The sequence below is a fragment of the Thalassophryne amazonica genome, chromosome 19 (genome assembly GCF_902500255.1).
Source record: "Thalassophryne amazonica chromosome 19, fThaAma1.1, whole genome shotgun sequence".
NCBI classification, from domain to species: domain Eukaryota; kingdom Metazoa; phylum Chordata; class Actinopteri; order Batrachoidiformes; family Batrachoididae; genus Thalassophryne; species Thalassophryne amazonica.
In genome coordinates, this window is record NC_047121.1 from 42,234,793 (window position 1) to 42,254,986 (window position 20,194).

At 43.3% G+C, this 20,194-nt stretch overlaps 1 protein-coding gene across 3 annotated transcripts in view; it reads left to right on the plus strand.

Annotated features, from left to right (window-relative positions):
- The window catches only part of zgc:110158 (uncharacterized protein LOC553590 homolog), a 133,250-nt gene extending 123,945 nt beyond the window's left edge, over positions 1-9,305 (plus strand). For all 3 annotated transcript variants that reach the window (XM_034159857.1, XM_034159856.1, XM_034159858.1), the window contains 3 exons: positions 66-94; positions 194-295; positions 6,563-9,305. In XM_034159857.1, the coding sequence (XP_034015748.1) occupies positions 66-94; positions 194-295; positions 6,563-6,592 (161 nt within the window). In that variant the 3' untranslated portion in view covers positions 6,593-9,305. The remainder of the gene's footprint in view (positions 1-65; positions 95-193; positions 296-6,562) is intronic.
- The last annotated feature ends 10,889 nt before the right edge of the window (positions 9,306-20,194 follow it).

Consider the following 20,194-nt stretch of genomic DNA (forward strand, 5'->3'; position numbering starts at 1 on the left):
TGTCTTGATTATTCACTGATTGAAATCACTGTTAAAATGTCTGAACATTTTCTCATTTTACCCAGGGTCTGGGGATATGGACGGGTTGCCAAAGGTGAAGACTAGTGTAGAATCTCATTGACTACACTATCATGATGATTTTATATCTTCACATTAAGCAATTGGATAATTTTTTAACCCTCTTTCCATCTAGAACTCCCCTAATAACATGGGGGGCATGAACAACCCTCCTGGAACGCCGAGAGATGATGGCGAAATGGGCGGAAACTTCTTGAACCCATTCCAAAGCGAAAGTGTAAGTGAAACAAATGAATGAATGAATGGATTTATTTGGCACACAATGCAACAATGACAAAAAACATAAGAAAACAACTCTACAATGAACCTGTGTGAAGGAAAGGGTGTGGACAGAATCAAAGCTTATAAATATCCACCCCTTATACTATAAAAATCAGAAATATGTACACACATATATCTACACATATACACACAAACATGCACCCATGATGACAAATACCAAAAAAGTGTGCAAAATTACTCAACGAACTCCAATTTACAAACCCAACCAGACAAACAATGGCACCCTACACCCAATCCCAAAAGCAACAACAAAATCAATAAATCTAAATATTCAAACTATAACAAGCAATTTTATTATTCTTGTAATGTCTTTTAAAGTCTACTAAAGTACCAAGTACTTTAATATTGTCAGGACAGTTGTTCCAGATGTTAACACCTTTAACAAAAACACAGTATTTGCAGTAGTTCGGATTCTTAATTTCTCCAAAAATAAAATTCCTCTCAAATTGTAACTGGAGTCCCTCAGTTTAAACAGATCCTGGACATGTTGTGGCAACAGTTTATTTTTAACTTGATACATAATTTGGATTGTGATGTACTCAATCAAGTCCCAGAATTGTAGAATATGTAAACAAGCAAACAATGGATTTGTTGGCTCGCATTATGATTTGTTACTTATAATTCTTATAGCTTTCTTTTGCAGCAACAATATTGGATTAGTATTAGTTTTATATGTATTTCCCCATACCTCAATACAGTAGGTCATATATGGAATGGGCAGTAAATGATATAAAATAATTAATGAGCACTGGGAAATAAAATCTTGTGCTTTATGCAAAATTGCAATGGCTTTTGGTATTTTAGATTTAACAAAATTGTGTTTTCCATTAATGTGTGTGAAAGTTTCAATTTCAATATCACTTAATTATACATTTCTGAAGAGTTTCCTAGACTTGTTTCCAAATATGATAAACTTTGTTTTACAAAAGTGGAGCGATAATTTGTTTGAATCAAACCATTGTTTACACTTCTGTAGCTCCTTCTCCATCATGTCCAAGGTCTGTCCCAAGGGATCCCCACTACAAAACACTGTTGTATCATCAGCAAACAAAATACAACTTACAGACTTGGAAACTAAACGTCCCCAGAACTGAACCCTGGGGCACCCCGCAAGTAATTTTCATAAATTCAGAGGTTGTCCCACCAATATGTACACACTGATACCTATTGTGTAAATAGCTAGCTATCCAGTCATGTGCCAATCCCCTGATACCATACCTCTGTAGATTATTCAGTAGCACAGTATGGTCTATAGTATTGAATTCTTTCTGTAAATAAAAAACCCCTACAGAATATTGCTTATTTTCAATTGCATTTGTAATCTTTTCAACAAAATCAATTACCGCCAGTGAAGTAGTGTCATTTTTTTTCCTGAAACCATATTGCTGTTCGCTAAGTATGTGATGTTTAGTTATGAAATCATTTAACCTCTTTACAAATACCTTTTACAAATTTTTTGAAAATTGTAGTAACAGTGAGATTGGTCAATTTGACAAGACATGTTTGTCACCAGATTTAAACAACAGTATCACTTTAGCTAATTTCATTCTAAAAGGAAATTTCCCAGTCATTAGTGACAAGTTGTAAATATATGTGAAAGGTTTAACAATACAATCAATATTTTTTCATCAAAAACATGTCAAAGTTATTGCTATCAATTGATTTGTTTTCCCCCTTGAGTTTGTGAACAATGTCTATTATTTCATATTCATCATTTGCTTTTATGAACATTGAATCCTGAATTTTATAAAATTTTTTCTCTGTAGTCCAAAGAGCACGTTCCAGAATATACAATTGAGTTTGCTAAATTTTTACCCACATTAAAAACGTAATCATTAAAGTGATCTGCTATAGCTTTATTTCCCCTAACAACTGTATTAGTATTTGTGCAAAAAAGGCAGGATATTCTTTAACAACTTTTTTTTCGTATTTACAATTTTATTTAAAAGTTTCCAAGTGCCCTTAATGTTTGTTTTATTACTAAAGAATTGAAAACTACTAAAGCTGGCAAATGATCACTGATATCTCTAATAAGTAATCCCCTTCTATGTTCCCCACGGTAGCGTTTGTCAATATATTATCAATAAGTGTCGCTGTATTCTCAGTTATCCTAGTTGGATGGGTAATCACTGGATACATTCCCATACAAAATACAGAATTTATAAATTCAGTTATATTTATTTGACCATGGGGATTTAAGAGTCTATGTTGAAGTGTCCACAAACAAATAAAAGCTTATTATTTTTAATAAAGTTGTACATCTCAGTCAGCTTTTCCACATATTTTTTTATGTTTGATCTTGGTGCTCTGTAGACACAGCTTCTAATTATATTTTTTGATTTTTCATGTTTAATTTCCACAGTAACACATTCCATGATATTTTCCAAAGAGAAACACATATTCTGAACAACCCCACAGTGATAAGTAGAACTAACATAAAGTGCCACAACACCACCCCATTTATTCATCCTATTTGTAGCGAAAAAAAAATCATAACCCTCAAATTGAGGGGGGACAATGTGCTCTTTTTGATGAGTTCATGGAAAGACTTCTGCTATTAAAGTGTAAAATGGAGACTTTCAGTAGTTATCAGTGAAGTCCTAGGATACCAAGGAAGGAGTACATGTAGAGTGCGATCTCAGGTCAGGTCCGAGAACATGTGCTAGAACCAGCTTCTCGAAAATCAATCAATCAATCAATTTTTTTATATAGCGCCAAATCACAACAAACAGTTGCCCCAAGGCGCTTTATATTGTAAGGCAAGGCCATACAATAATTATGTAAAACCCCAACGGTCAAAACGACCCCCTGTGAGCAAGCACTTGGCTACAGTGGGAAGGAAAAACTCCCTTTTAACAGGAAGAAACCTCCAGCAGAACCAGGCTCAGGGAGGGGCAGTCTTCTGCTGGGACTGGTTGGGGCTGAGGGAGAGAACCAGGAAAAAGACATGCTGTGGAGGGGAGCAGAGATCGATCACTAATGATTAAATGCAGAGTGGTGCATACAGAGCAAAAAGAGAAAGAAACAGTGCATCATGGGAACCCCCCAGCAGTCTACGTCTATAGCAGCATAACTAAGGGATGGTTCAGGGTCACCTGATCCAGCCCTAACTATAAGCTTTAGCAAAAAGGAAAGTTTTAAGCCTAATCTTAAAAGTAGAGAGGGTGTCTGTCTCCCTGATCTGAATTGGGAGCTGGTTCCACAGGAGAGGAGCCTGAAAGCTGAAGGCTCTGCCTCCCATTCTACTCTTACAAACCCTAGGAACTACAAGTAAGCCTGCAGTCTGAGAGCGAAGCGCTCTATTGGGGTGATATGGTACTACGAGGTCCCTAAGATAAGATGGGACCTGATTATTCAAAACCTTATAAGTAAGAAGAAGAATTTTAAATTCTATTCTAGAATTAACAGGAAGCCAATGAAGAGAGGCCAATATGGTTGAGATATGCTCTCTCCTTCTAGTCCCCGTCAGTACTCTAGCTGCAGCATTTTGAATTAACTGAAGGCTTTTTAGGGAACTTTTAGGACAACCTGATAATAATGAATTACAATAGTCCAGCCTAGAGGAAATAAATGCATGAATTAGTTTTTCAGCATCACTCTGAGACAAGACCTTTCTGATTTTAGAGATATTGCGTAAATGCAAAAAAGCAGTCCTACATATTTGTTTAATATGCGCTTTGAATGACATATCCTGATCAAAAATGACTCCAAGATTTCTCACAGTATTACTAGAGGTCAGGGTAATGCCATCCAGAGTAAGGATCTGGTTAGACACCATGTTTCTAAGATTTGTGGGGCCAAGTACAATAACTTCAGTTTTATCTGAGTTAAAAGCAGGAAATTAGAGGTCATCCATGTCTTTATGTCTGTAAGACAATCCTGCAGTTTAGCTAATTGGTGTGTGTCCTCTGGCTTCATGGATAGATAAAGCTGGGTATCATCTGCGTAACAATGAAAATTTAAGCAATACCGTCTAATAATACTGCCTAAGGGAAGCATGTATAAAGTGAATAAAATTGGTCCTAGCACAGAACCTTGTGGAACTCCATAATTAACTTTAGTCTGTGAAGAAGATTCCCCATTTACATGAACAAATTGTAATCTATTAGACAAATATGATTCAAACCACCGCAGCGCAGTGCCTTTAATACCTATGGCATGCTCTAATCTCTGTAATAAAATTTTATGGTCAACAGTATCAAAAGCAGCACTGAGGTCTAACAGAACAAGCACAGAGATGAGTCCACTGTCCGAGGCCATAAGAAGATCATTTGTAACCTTCACTAATGCTGTTTCTGTACTATGATGCATTCTAAAACCTGACTGAAACTCTTCAAATAGACCATTCGTCTGCAGATGATCAGTTAGCTGTTTTACAACTACCCTTTCAAGAATTTTTGAGAGAAAAGGAAGGTTGGAGATTGGCCTATAATTAGCTAAGATAGCTGGGTCAAGTGATGGCTTTTTAAGTAATGGTTTAATTACTGCCACCTTAAAAGCCTGTGGTACATAGCCAACTAACAAAGATAGATTGATCATATTTAAGATCGAAGCATTAAATAATGGTAGGGCTTCCTTGAGCAGCCTGGTAGGAATGGGGTCTAATAAACATGTTGATGGTTTGGATGAAGTAACTAATGAAAATAACTCAGACAGAACAATCGGAGAGAAAGAGTCTAACCAAATACCGGCATCACTGAAAGCAGCCAAAGATAACGATACGTCTTTGGGATGGTTATGAGTAATTTTTTCTCTAATAGTTAAAATTTTGTTAGCAAAGAAAGTCATGAAGTCATTACTAGTTAAAGTTAATGGAATACTCAGCTCAATAGAGCTCTGACTCTTTGTCAGCCTGGCTACAGTGCTGAAAAGAAACCTGGGGTTGTTCTTATTTTCTTCAATTAGTGATGAGTAGAAAGATGTCCTGGCTTTACGGAGGGCTTTTTTATAGAGCAACAGACTCTTTTTCCAGGCTAAGTGAAGATCTTCTAAATTAGTGAGACGCCATTTCCTCTCCAACTTACGGGTTATCTGCTTTAAGCTACGAGTTTGTGAGTTATACCACGGAGTCAGACACTTCTGATTTAAAGCTCTATTTTTCAGAGGAGCTACAGCATCCAAAGTTGTCTTCAATGAGGATGTAAAACTATTGACGAGATACTCTATCTCCCTTACAGAGTTTAGGTAGCTACTCTGCACTGTGTTGGTATATGGCATTAGAGAACATAAAGAAGGAATCATATCCTTAAACCTAGTTAAACCTTAAACCGAAAATCAAGACTTGTATCACATGGACAACTTGGTGGCACGCAAGTGGTTTGTGCACATGCTTTTAAAATAGGAGGTTCCTGGTTCAAGACCACCTGTGCCCATCCTCTATCTATGTAATGTGGTGTTGTGTCAGGAAACGCATCCAAATTTATGAGAGTGCAAAAATATTACTGGGCATTTGCACAATTATAAAATCCAAAGTCTCAGTCTTTTACCACTATTTTAATTATTTTTTTAGCCCTTTTTCAACACAGGAGCCTGTGGATAGCCCTGCTACACATTTCAGTCAGTACTCCTCTTTTAGTTTAAACTCTTAAAAAACACACACAAACAGGAAGTAGCACAAAGTTTAGTATAGTTCCTGCTTCTATTGCTGTGTTCAAAACCCTCAGGCGTTCGGGGATTCTAACGTCTAGCTCTGGGGAAGAATGCCTTGAACGCTCTTTCAGGCTGCAATTTTTTCTCAGAAACTCGTGAGTAACCTGAGCAACCCAAGGTATCAGAGTTGATATCACAGCGATGGCAGCCACATTTGCGATTAGTGAGACAACAGTGTTACTAATGTTGAAAATGCATCTTTAAAATTAATTTTTAACAAGACATTACTGCTGTATGTAATATATTCACATTCTGTGTACATTTAGTTCAGTAAGCAGTACCACACACCAGAAAAAACAGTTTCAATGAATAACATTAGCCTAGCTCTACTGCAATTGGCTAAGAGGTAATCACATTTTTTTATTTTTTTTTGTCTGATGTTTCCAAGCATTGGAGGGTTCTGAACACAGCATCACCCATATGTTGTGAAATGTAAAAGGAGCTGGTCTGTGTTCTGTAGCATTGCAGAGAAGGCTGTAAGTGCCATCTAGTGTTTATAAGTGATCATTGACGTCTACTTTTCTGTACCCCCCCCCCCCCTCTCTCTTTTCAGTATTCACCCAACATGACGATGAGTGTGTGATTCAATTTTTTTTTTTCCTTTTTTTGTATTTTGTTTACTTTCCCTCCTATTTTTGGGGATCCCCTCCACCTGATTTACCCCCCCCCCCCCCCCCCCCAAAAAAAAAATCCTCCACCTCTGACTGGACACTTTACTCCTCCCCTATCCACTCACTGATCCCATACAGCATAGGTGTCACTGATTCCAGAGAGGGTGCAGGTTTGATGATGTCACCGACGGAAGCATCACTCTGAGCAGATGGGATGAGTTTATCGGTGAAATCTTACCTAGTGGGTGTTTGCAAAGAAAGCCTGCACCCTCTTGGCCCTTTCTGGATTCGCCTTTGACACCTATGCCATGCAGGATCCGATCCCCATAACTCCCTTTGTTCCCCCCGTCACACACGGAAATCTGCAGCCACGCACGCAGCCTTCCGGGAGTGCCCTTGAGCATACTGGGACTCTAATTAAGAGGGGCCCTCCTGGAGCACTGACGGTGGCACATATGGTATGAATAGGAAGCAGTCATAGAGCAACAGGAAAAACGTCCTCTCTGACTCCGGCCCCGGCCTCTTGTCGCGGTCCAGACACTGAGCGAGGGGAGGAGGGAAGACGTGCAGAGGGATGCAGTGCCCTCACCTGCGGACACAGTTTTGGATCTCTTTGCAGCTTCTCTTCCATGTGTTTGAACTTTTCATTTTATTGTCACCAATGTTGATGCGTCCCATGGATTCAGTGAAGGGTCGGACCTTGTTGCTCCCACACTGTTTGTTCTTCTGTGTGTACATTTTTAAGAGATGTGATGATCAGTGTACAATTTTCCTTTTATTGTTTATTTTTTTGTGTATGTATTGTATTGTATCATTGTTATTTTTATTATTGTCCTATTGTTGGTAATGATAATGCTATGATCATTTGAAGCTTAGTTACTTTTGTTTCTCTATGGGCACATTACTACAATGAAGACAGCAGACATGCACACAAATCTCAACCTTATTGCTGTGTGCTGATTCACTTGCGGCTCCGTGTGAGCACGCTGCCCCCTGCAGGTCTTTGTGTAAGACTGCATTAGTCATGGTACTGCTCTGCCCTTTTCATCTTCATCAGAGTTTTAGCAAATTTGTGTCACATGTCAGAGATCTAGAAATTGTAACTCATTGCTCAGTAACCCACTCCAAAGAAAAAGCAGTTCCTGTTTTTAATGGCCTCCATGCAGTGAAATGCACAGCTCTATTTATTTATGTACTTTATTTTGTCTTTTGAACCATTGTTACTTTTTAATAAGTGTTGTCCCTGTTTTTGTTAATGGCAGAACTAGTAGCAACAGTGTAAGTATGCAGGTCCAGTTTATCAAACACCATTAAATCCTCCTGTCGTAGCCTCAAGGTGCTGATGTCATTTCCATCCCGCTCGTGACGCCACTTTGGTCTGAACTTTACTGACATATCCTTCACACACTGTGATGTATGTCTGCTGCTTTGATGCAACGTTCCCTCACTGCCTGGCTGAAGGACTTCTGATTGGTCATTGTTTATGGCGGGGGCGGGCGTGGCGGGAAGCAGAGAGAGCTGTTGCTCTGAGGACTGTAATAAACTGTCCAGTCTTTTCCTTTTCTCACCTTTCCATCAGCGCGCAGACACAATCACACACTGCCCCATCTGATTTTGTTAGAATTTCCATCTTTTTATTTTACTTTTTTTTTTTTTTTTTTTTGTAAATACTGTAAAATGCATTTTGATATCATTGACATGTTTTGATATTTCAAGTCATGACAGTTGGTCAGAAATATGATGATTTGGGTGACTAACAGGAACTGGAGCTGCTATAGACTATTTCACCTCATCACAGGCGACGCGGAGCTTCGCTGCGTGCCAGAGCCAAAAGGTCGGGAGGTGCCACGTGTGTGGGCCCCTTCAGCTAACTCACGGTCTCTCTCATACACACACACACAGAAACTGAATAAATAAACCTTCTCAAACATATTTGTTGTGCAAAGTCTACCCTCCTATGCTTCTGTTCTTGGAAACCGTTCAGGTGAGGTATACAGAAGGCCACAAAGCAAACATTTTGTTAACTGTTTGCAAGAACAGAGAGAAGGAGGCCAGTATTTCAATATGGAATGCTGCTGCCATCACTGCATTTCAGTTCACAGCTGGTCACCGAAGCCAAAAGCAAGTTACATGCAGGATGCTGGCTCTCAGTCCAACTCCAGGGACCAGAGTACAGACTTTACTATGAAGGATTTTTTTTTTTAAAATCTATTTAAAATAGGGTGGGGGAAATGTTTGGGAAAATAAAGAGTAAAAAATAGACAGATGTATTAATGGTAACTGGGGCAGAGAGAATGAGGGAACAGGTGAACTCTTCCCTGAAATACTGTTGTATAAAATTCAGTGCGACTTCTATCTTTCTGTCCTGTAAGTAAAGCTGTCACACCGTTGATCATTTCTGTATTTCTATTGTGCTGATGTATAATACTGTAACATTCAGGGCTACAGTGAGGGTTGAAGGAATGGGGGAGTTAAGAATTTTATGTTCAGTTCTCCCATTTTCCTCTTAATGACAAAGCAGTATTGAAAAATGAGGCAGTCTGTCTTTGGAGAGTTGCTTTGTATCTCCTATTAGGGTAGTTTGAGATCCTAAATGTCTTGTGTAGTAAAATAAGAGGTTCCTTCTTTGTATGTTCCTTTATATTGTAAAGTTTCTTTCGACAAAATAATGTTGCTTACTGGGGGAAAAAAAGGTGGGGAACTGCATTCAAATTAAATGTTTTTTGTTTGTTTTTTTTCCCCACTTTATTTTTCATCAAGTTGTCAGTTGGTTTTGCCTGTTGCCCCCCCAATTGTTGTAGATACATATTAAAAACAAATAAAAATGACTTCACTCCTTTTGCCATGAACACATGCTTCTTTCACTTGAAGAACTCTCCTGCACAAATCTTGTCTGGAAGTTTTTTGGTTGCAACTCTTTCGTTCGCCATTGCACAGAGAATAATTTAGAGCTGCAACTGGTAAGGATCAGGCTTCGTCTGATGTTCTGTGAACCCTGTGTCAAACCATTGTGGTGAACAAAGAACAGACTACACTCCTGTCCTTGCCTGAGGAGTCAACACTAAGTGCCCTATCTTCTACCTGGTGCAAAGCAACACAGCATAGTCGTGTTGGTTTTGAAATTAGGTGTGAGTGGGTAGTGTTGATGCCATAAACCACCAAAAACACCTGAAGACTGGGATTCATATGTCACAATAGATAGTGTGCAGGTGACGCCACAGATCACGTGATATGTGCTCACACATCCTGGATGGAAAATTCCGCATTGCATGAATGGTAATTGAACCTTAAATTTAGCAGGTGTGCGCTTTTGCTTTATTTCCGACTGTCTACACAAATTATACCAATGTGGTGTTTCATTGCTGTGCATACAATTACACAAGCTGTTAAAAGAAGGGCTCTAGAGTACATTTTTTTCATTTTCCCACTGATAAAGACCATGTGAAAAGTGACAGTTTTAAAGTTCTCTGTCATGTATTTATACAATTTTTCTGGATTAATTTGTCCCTCAGTGAGCTTTCTACAATCACCAATCTCAAAACCAAAGGTAAGGTGTACAATTTCCTCCAAGAATTGCGGGTCATTTGAGCAACTCAGTGTTGTAAAGTTGGTCATATTTGTGGACTTTTCTACCAAGTGTATTTGATCCATGATCGAAATGTAATCTGTGTGCGCACTGCAAAAACTTAAAATAGGGCGGGAGGAGAAGGAGTGTAACCAAAACGGTAACAAACCACAGCCTGTTGTGGTGTCAGATTTAGCAGGTGCACGTCAGAGCAGGTCCCGTGCCCTTACAGAGTTATGGCCTTTGATTAACAAATCAAGACTGTCAGGTTCATGAAATGCATTCTGAAATGGACTCAGCTCACATTTTTAGGAGGAATTTTTGGGAAAATTGGTACAATTCCTTGTTATAGGTTGGTAATACATATATATAATGGCTTTTGAACTTTGCGCTGGTAACAATCTGGATGGTCTTTTTCCTCTTTAGTCCGGAGGACACGACGTCCATGATTTCCAAAAACAATTTGAAATGTGGACTCATCAGACCACAGCACACTTTTCCACTTTGCGTCTGTCCATTTCAAATAAGTTCAGGCCCAGAGAAGGTGGCGGCGTTTCTGGATGATGTTGATGTATGGCTTTCGCTTTGCATGGTAGAGTTTTAACTTACACTTGTAGATGTAGCGATGAACTGTGTTAACTGACAATGGTTTTCTGAAGTGTTCCTCAGCCTACGTGGTAAGATCCTTTACACAATGATGTCTGTTTTTAATGCAGTGCCAAAGGTCACGGGCATTCAATGTTGGTTTTCTGCCTTGCCGCTTACGTGTAGAAAGTTCTTCAGATTCTCTGAATCTTCTGATTAGATTGCAGACTGTAGATGATGGAATCCCTAAATTCCTTGCATTTGAACATTGAGAAACATTGTTCCTAAACTGTTGTTGGGAAAGTGTAGTGACAAGGACCCACAACGGGGTGTAAATTAATGGACAATGGATGAGCCAAAAACAACAATTTACTGTTGTGAATGTGCACAACGAAATACAATCACAGAATTTGTATGCAGTCAATATACAAAGGTGACGTGTGGGCAGGCTCGAGGATAGAAGACGTCTGTCCAGAGAAGAGCCGGGTCCCACACGACTGGTGGTGGGCCAGCAGTACCTCCTCTTCAGCGGCCCACACAACAGGACCCCCCCCAACGGGCGCCTCCTGGAGCCCGACCCGGCTTGTCGGGGTGACGGTCATAGAAGTCGGCCAGGAGGGCCGGGTCCAGGATGAAGTTCCTCTTCACCCAGGAGCGTTCTTCAGGTCCATACCCCTCCCAGTCCACCAGATACTGGAATCCCCGGCCCTTTTGACCGACATCCAGGAGCCTACGGACTGTCCATGCTGGCTCCCTGTCGATGATCCGGGCAGGAGGCGGCGCTGGTCCGGGGGTGCAGAGTGGTGAAGTGTGGTAGGGTTTGATGCTTGAGACGTGAAGACGGGGTGAATCCGCAGTGAAGCTGGTAGCTTCAGCTTCACTGCGGCCGGACTGAGGACTTTGAGGATGGTGAAAGGTCCGATGAATCTGTCCTTTAGCTTTTGGGATTCCACTTGCAGGGGGATGTCCTTGGTGGATAGCCAAACCTTTTGCCCGGGCTGGGATGCTGGGGCCGGGGAACGCCGGTGGTCTGCATGGGCCTTGGCCCTCGTCCGGGCTTTCAGCAGGGCAGAGCGGGCAGTACGCCACACCCGACGGCACCTCCTGAGGTGGGCCTGGACCGAGGACACCCCGACCTCTCCCTCCACGAGTGGAAATAATGGGGGCTGGTACCCCAAACATACCTCAAACGGGAAGAGGCCGGTGGCAGATGAAATTTGGCTATTGTGAGCGTACTCGATCCAGGCCAGATGGGTGCTCCAGGCCATCGGGTGCGCGGAGGTCACGCAGCGGAGAGCCTGCTCCAAATCCTGGTTTGTCCGCTCTGCCTGTCCATTCGTCTGGTGATGGTACCCGGACGAGAAGCTTGCGGTGGCCCCCAGTTCTCTACAGAAACTCCTCCAGACTTGCGAGGAGAACTGGGGACTACGGTCGGTGATAACGTCAGATGGAATCCCATGCAGACGTACAACATGGTGGACCAGGAGGTCTGCTGTCTCCTGGGCCGTCAGGAGCTTCGGGAGGGCCACGAAGTGAGCCGCCTTGAAGAACCGGTCCACTATTGTGAGGACGGTGGTCATGCCGTGGGACGGTGGGAGGCCCGTGACGAAGTCCAGGCCGATGTGGGACCAGGGGCGATGAGGCACAGGTAGCGGCTGGAGGAGTCCCTGTGCCCGTTGGTGGTCAGCTTTTCCCCTGGCGTAGGTGGTACAGGCCTGGACATACTCCCGGACGTCGGCTTCCATAGACGCCCACCAGAAGCGCTGTCGGACCACTGCCATGGTTCTTCGCACCCCTGGGTGACAGGAGAGCCTGGAATCGTGACAGAAGTCCAGGACTGCAGCTCTGGCTTCTGGTGGGACGTACAACCTGTCCTTCGGGCCAGTTCCCGGGTCCGGGTTCCGTGCCAGGGCCTCCCGGACGGTCTTCTCCACGTCCCAGGTGAGGGTGGCCACGACAGTGGACTTGGGGATGATGGATTCCGTTGGATCTGACAGCTCGGTTTTGACTTCCTCTTCGTGAACCCAGGACAAGGTGTCAGATCTTTGATTCTTGGTCCCGGGGCGGTAGGTGATCTGGAAGTCAAAACGCCCGAAGAACAATGACCAGCGGGCTTGCCTGGGTTCAGATGCTTGGCGGTCCGGATGTACTCCAGGTTCCGATGGTCCGTGAAAACTGTGAATGGCACCGCAGCTCCCTCCAACAGGTGTCTCCACTCCTCAAGAGCCTCTTTCACCGCAAGGAGTTCTCGATTGCCCACGTCATAGTTTCACTCAGCCGGGGTCAACCTGCGGGAAAAATAGGCACAGGGGTGGAGGACCTTATCGGACTCCCTGCTCTGGGACAGCACGGCTCCTATCCCTGAGTTAGAGGCGTCCACTTCAACAACAAACTGGTGGTTAGGATCGGGCTGCACCAGAACTGGCGCAGTCGAGAACCGGCGTTTCAACTCCCTAAACGCGGCTTCGCACCGATCCGACCAGATGAAGGGGACTTTGGAGGAGGTCAGGGCTGTCAAGGGACTAACCACCTGACTGTAGCCCTTAATGAACCTCCTGTAGAAGTTAGCAAAGCCGAGGAACTGTTGCAGCTTCCTACGGCTTGTTGGTTGGGGCCAATCTCTCACCGCCGCAACCTTGACCGGATCAGGGGCGACGGAGTTGGAGGAGATTATGAACCCCAGGAAGGATAAAGAAGTGCGGTGGAAATCGCACTTCTCGCCCTTCACAAACAGCCGGTTCTCCAACAACCGCTGCAGGACCTGACGTACATGCTTAACATGAGACTCAGGATCTGGGGAAAAGATGAGTATATCGTCCAGGTATACGAAGACGAATCGGTGCAGGAAGTCCCGCAAAATGTCGTTTACCAAAGCTTGGAACGTTGCGGGGGCGTTGGTGAGGCCGAACGGCATGGCCAGGTACTCAAAGTGACCTAACGGAGTGTTAAATGCCGTCTTCCACTCGTCTCCCTTCTGGATCCAAACCAGGTGGTACGCATTTCTAAGATCCAGCTTTGTAAAAATTTTGGCTCCATACAGGGGCGTGAACACTGAATCTAACAGAGGCAACGGTATCGATTGCGAACCGTAATCTCGTTCAGCCCTCTGTAATCAATGCATGGACGGAGTCCGCCGTCTTTCTTGCCCACAAAAAAGAAACCAGCACCCATCGGGGAGGTGGCGTTCCGGATCAACCCGGCAGCTAACGAGTCCCGGATGTAGGTTTCCATTGATTCACGCTCTGGACGTGAGAGGTTGTACAGTCTACTGGATGGGTACTCAACGCCCGGGATCAGATCAATGGCGCAATCGTACGGCCGGTGCGAGGGAAGAGTGAGTGCCAGATCTTTGCTGAAGATGTCAGCAAGATCGTGGTACTCCTCAGGCACCGCCGTCAGATTGGGGGGGACTTTTACCTCCTCGCTAGCAGTCAAACCGGGGGGAACCGAGGATCCTAAACACTCCCGGTGGCAGGTTTTGCTCCACTGAGCCACAACCCCAGACGGCCAATCAATCCGGGGATTGTGTTTAATCATCCATGGGAAGCCCAAAATTACGCGGGAGGTAGAAGGAGTCACATAAAACTCAATCTCCTCCCGATGATTCCCAGACACCACCAGAATTACTGGTTGAGTCTTGTGTGTGATTAAAGGAAGAAGGGTGCCATCTAGCACCCGCACCTTCAATGGTGAAGGGAGCACCACTAGAGGGAGCCCTATCTCCTTTGCCCATCTGCTGTCCAGCAGATTCCCTTCTGACCCCGTGTCCACCAGTGCTGGGGCTTGAAGGGTTAGATCCCCACTCAGGATCGTAACTGGGAGACGTGCGGATATGCGTGTGTGTCCCACGTGAATCTCTTGGCCCACCCTCAGCCCAGTTTCTAAGGGCGGGCGTTGGTGTTTAACCGCTTGGGGCATTCTCTCTGCAGATGCTCACTCGAGCCGCAGATAAAACACTCCGCGTGGGCCAGTTTCCTCTGTCTATTGGATGCTCTTAATTTAGCCCTGCTCGTGTCCATAGCTTCGTTAGCAGGGGGAGCTGTAACCACACGGAGCTCTGAGGCTGTGGAGCGTGGGGAGGGCGGAACCTTTTCGGACCCGGAAGGGAGAGGGACGGCGCGTGCCCGGCCACGTCCTTCGTCTTGCTCCCGACGACGTTCCTCTAACCAATTATCTAATCGTATAAGACGAGTGAACACTACATTAAGAAGTCTGCGCACATCTCCACACAGCCTCCGTACAGCTCCGGGGGACTTATGTATGCTTCAGGGGATGGTGGGGGGGTTCGTTGAACGACCATTGGAATGTCTATATTTGGCCCCAGGACAGCAGGAGGAGGAGCTGCAGTCGCGCCCTGTGCACGTGCTTCCACCCGTGCGGTGAGAGCCTCCATCCTACGATTGAGTATGACGTTCTGCTCGGTCATTAAATCCAACCAACCACGTCTCCTGCTGGCACCTGTGCACCCTGTTCTTCCACTGGTTGTTCAACCGATGGTTGACGCCCCTCGGAATCCATGACGTTGGCCGAGATATCCTGTTGGGAAAGTGTAGTGACACGGACCCACAACAGGGGGCGTAAATGAATGGACAATGGATGAGCCAAAAACAACAATTTACTGTTGTGAATGTGCACAACGAAATACAATCACAGAATTTGTATGCAGTCAATATACAAAGGTGACGTGTGGGCAGGCTCGAGGATAGAAGACGTCTGTCCAGAGAAGAGCCGGGTCCCACACGATTTCCGCTGCCAACGGGTCTGAAGCACACCGGAGCCGCCAAGTCCCGAGCCCCCAGGTGGCCACCGTCTCCAGCTGTTAGACCTGGTACTGCTGGCAGGAAGCAGAAACAGTTAATGGTGGGTGTGTGTGTACACACCCAGTAAACAGCAAAAAACGTTCTCTCCTTGGTAAAGTGGGAAAAACACCTCCACCTTTAATACAAGTTCACGGTACTGCAGAGTCAGTCTCCTACTTAATGCAGTTCGGGGTGAGAAGTGAAATCCCTCCACTTCTCCACCAACCACGAACCCGGCAGAAAAAAGCGAGCGGACACCTGCAAACAGACCAAAAATGCAAGAGAGTAACACTGTGCGTACGGCACAATCACGGCTGAGAATTTACCTAATTGGTGGATGATATCTCGGCAGCGAGGTGGAGATGCTGCCCGGGTTTTATGGTGGTGGTGGTTGATGAGTGACAGCTGGTGTTGATGATGAGTGACAGCTGTCACTCCCAGTTGTTATATATATATATATATATATATATATATATAAAAGTTGTACCAGCATGTAAGCCATAGGACCTCCAAAACTTGTTTAAAAATAAAGTATTCTAACACAACTTGCACTGAGGAAAATATGGTATACACAGTGAAACTTAAACAAAATAAATAAATGGCCTACATTTATATCAGAAGCTCAACGTGCTTTACAACTATGCCTCACATTCACACAGATGCACCAATGTTGTGCTGCCGTGCAAGGCGCTCACTACACTCCAAGAGCAACTAGGAGATTAAGGATTCTGCCCAAGGGTCATTGGTGGTTTTCTGGTCTGAGTGGGCTTTGAACCAAGGATCCTCTGATCTTAAGCCCAACGTTTAACCACTAGACCCTCACCTCCCAAAATAAAAATTATCATTGCCGGATTATCACAACTTCTCTCACTTTGAAGTATTTTGTCAGTGATATTTCTGCCGTCACAAAGAAATGTACTTCATAAGCAAAACATGCTTTCTCATCTCACACGACATGTTTGAGGGATGCGATGCTCTTCACAGATGATTTGGTGACAGGTGATTTGTTGTGATCTGATCTCCTCTGACTCGGTCTTCCTGTGCTGAGTGTGGGCACCATGATCTCCTGTCCTCACTGCAGGAGGTCAGGGGAGAACCCAAGGAGGGCACGAGAGGTATTGGAGGCAGTAAACCTGGTTTTACTGATGCTGTGGATGAAGAGGAGGGTGGAGAGGAAGCGGGAGGGTAAGGCTGAAATGCCACAGTGCTGCCTTTGGATGGTGGCAGCTGTACTGGGACCAGAAGGTGAGATTGTGTTTGACTGGTTAAGGGAGGCAGATGAAGCACAGGTGGGAGCACCATTACAGAAGCAAGAGTGTTCCTGCTGAGCTGTGAGTGAGGAACAACGCAGGCAGGGAGCTTATAGACAGAGCTGCTTGGACCTCCAGGACTCAGGCACCTGTTGAGGGTTGACATGCTTGGGGTGACCTGAAAGGAGCTCACCTCAATCCCATACCTCTTATCCCTCCTTTGATCTATGCTCCCCATCATCCCCTCCATCTAGCACGGATGGAAATGTGAGTCTTCCTTGTCTCCTGTCTTTCTCAGTAAAATTGGGGCTTCTCGCTGTTCCTGCAGGCTCCTCTCCTTCATGCCCTCCTCATAAACCCTGTTTAGTCTGGCCAAGCTGTGAGGGGTCAGCCATGGTTCAGATAGTATTCTCTGTCTGGGAGGTGGCGTGTTCGTCTGCCTCACTGGACCCGCTTCACAGGACGGCCGTCTGTCTCCACCACCACTTCCTCTTTTCCCTGATGGAAGCACATGGTGTAAAAATCACGTGACATGACTAAAGTGACAACAGCTTCCAGAGTGATTAGTCCTTCAGCATGACTTTCTCCTTTAACAGATGCTCTTCCTCCTTTGCATGGTACTAATAAAGGCAGGAATAAATGTACACCCAGAGCCAGCTTCATCATACCCCAGCAATACAGCTTTACCCCTCAACTAAAAGTTGACCTGAGGTATCTTGTTGTATCTTTTAGGAATCTGTCCTTCTAGCCATCTTTAACATGAAAGAAGTGAATCTATGCTGTTTGAGGTCCTCATGTTTGTGTATAGTTGAATAATACCAATAAAATTTCAAGTCTTTTGGCTGTTTTTTTTTTATATATATTTTTTTCTAGATCAAAACTGACATAATTATTGCCATTTATTTTTCTAGTATTGTCCAAATTTTGCTGTTATTAACTCCAGAGGATGTCATGTTTTCATTCCCTTTTTTCTGATTGTTAGCATGATATCTCAAAAAGACATCAGTGGGTTTGATGGGGAGGTAGAAATAATTCAATTACTGTGCAACTCTGGATCAGAGAGCAACTTTTTGCCTTCAGTCATTGATCAAAGTTAGTGGTGTGTGATACTGCAAGTTTGGTATCGATCTGATACCAAGTAAGTACAGGGCCAGTATCGCTGATATTGATAGATACTTTTTAATAATTAAGGTGGATGCATCATCAAATTACTAAATCTGAATGAATTTGCATAATCATTAAGTGTTTGTCCTCACACACACACACACCCCACCACCCCCCTTTGGTTTATTAATTAGTTAAAACTAAAGGTCAGAATTTGGGCAAAGTTTATCGGTAATTAGAAAATTCTTTATCATAATAAAAGGTTTTGTTCAGAAACAACAGAACAGTAACAAAACAATTTTCCCCCACACATTGGTATGTCTGGATTTTTTCTTAAACAAAATGCACAAAATTATCACTCCAGAAGAAAGTAAAAAAAAATTCTTTTTTTCAGGCATTCAGAAAGTACAATACAAAAATTTCTCCCTTCATGGCACTTCTTTTGTGGATTTTTTTTTTAAATAAACAACATGCACAAAAATTATCACTCCACAACAAATGTTATAGGACAAGTAGACTTTCAAGTAGACTGTGTGTTCTGGCAAAAATAAACCAAAATTTCTCCCCTTCAGTGCACTTCTTTTCTGAATGCATCAGTGCATACAGGAGAGAACTGAAACTAAAGTATTGATCAATACCAATACCAGTGTTGGTACTGATATTTGGATTGATCCGCCCACCACTACTTGACTGAAGTTCCTATATTAACTCTTAGCCTTATGGTATCAGGGACAGAGTAACTCACAGTAACTAAGTGGCTATACTAAGTAACTTAAAAGACTACTTTGATCTAACCTGGCTTTTGATGCTGATAATCTTTAATTGTGATTCAGTGTAACCGGATCTGCAATATGGATCAAAATTACAAACACAATCCTACCCCTTGATCACGGTTACAAGATCAAAGAGACAAACAACAATGAAAGCGTTAATTCTTTGGTGAGATTCTACAATGAACATTCCAGATTACAAATAAGCAATAAAAGATGCGTGATCAGGATCAAAGGGGAATGATGAGAAGCAATCATGATCAAAGAGCTGGATCAAAGGGCAACAATTAGGATATAAGCAATTTCAGAGAAGATATCACAGAAATAATCCTGTCACAATGAAAAAGAGATAAGAGAGAAGACTGTTGGACCTTGACAGAACTATGCAGTGTCTGAATACTCTTAGTTTTTACAAGTATATTTGGTGTGTTGCTATATAGATTTTAAAAAGTATAAATTTTGGTGATTATACTGTGATACATTCTAGTACACTCTGAGAACTACAGGTATATATTATCTTTGCAATACATATCTGGTATGTATTGCTTTTAAAAAAGAACAAACAATGGCATATTGTTGTCTCAGTACATAAATATACCTTTAACCAGTAATTATGTTCAGCACATGACTCACATACTCATGTAAGTGTTGTGTACAGTAGTAATAATAATAATACATTTTATTTATATTGCACTTTACATTTGTAAACAAATCTCAAAGTGCCACAAAGGTTAAACAAAAAGCATAAAACAACAATCAACAAAAATAAAAATAAAACAAGATCAATTAAAAATCAGTTAAAATTAGCAACTATAATTCATAAGCTTTCTGAAATAAAAACGTTTTAAGATTTGATTTAAAAGAGTCCACTGACTGTGGCGCCCTCAGGTGGATGGGCAGGGCATTCCACAGGCGTGGTGCAGCTGCCTGAAAGGCTCTGTCCCCCATTGTGTGGAGCTTGGTTTTGGGGACCTGGAGGAGGTGACTGTTGTTTGAGCGGAGGCGTCTCATGGGCTCATGGGGGGACAGAAGTTCTTTGAGGTACGCTGGTGCACCGCCGTAGACACACTGATAGGTCAGGAGGCAGATCTTATATTCTACCCTGAACCTAACAGGAAGCCAATGGAGTTTGTTGAGGATGGGAGTAATGTGTTGAGTTTTGGGCACCCCCATCAGGATCCTGGCAGCACAGTTTTGAATGGACTGGAGACGTTGTAAATTTCTGCCAGAGATCCCGATGAGGAGTGCATTACAATAGTCCAGCCCTGATGAGACAAAGGCGTGGACCAGCCTCTCAGCATCAGACAACGACAAGGAGGGGCGGAGTTTGGAAACGTTCCTAAGATGAAAGCATCCTGTCTTACAGATATGCTGGATATGGATGTCAAATGAAAGGTTGGGGTCAAAACGGACTCCCAAGTTTGTAACAGATGTTGATAATGGAATGTTGTGGCCAGAAAATGAAAATACTTTGAGGGGGGATGATTTCAGTTGATGTGGA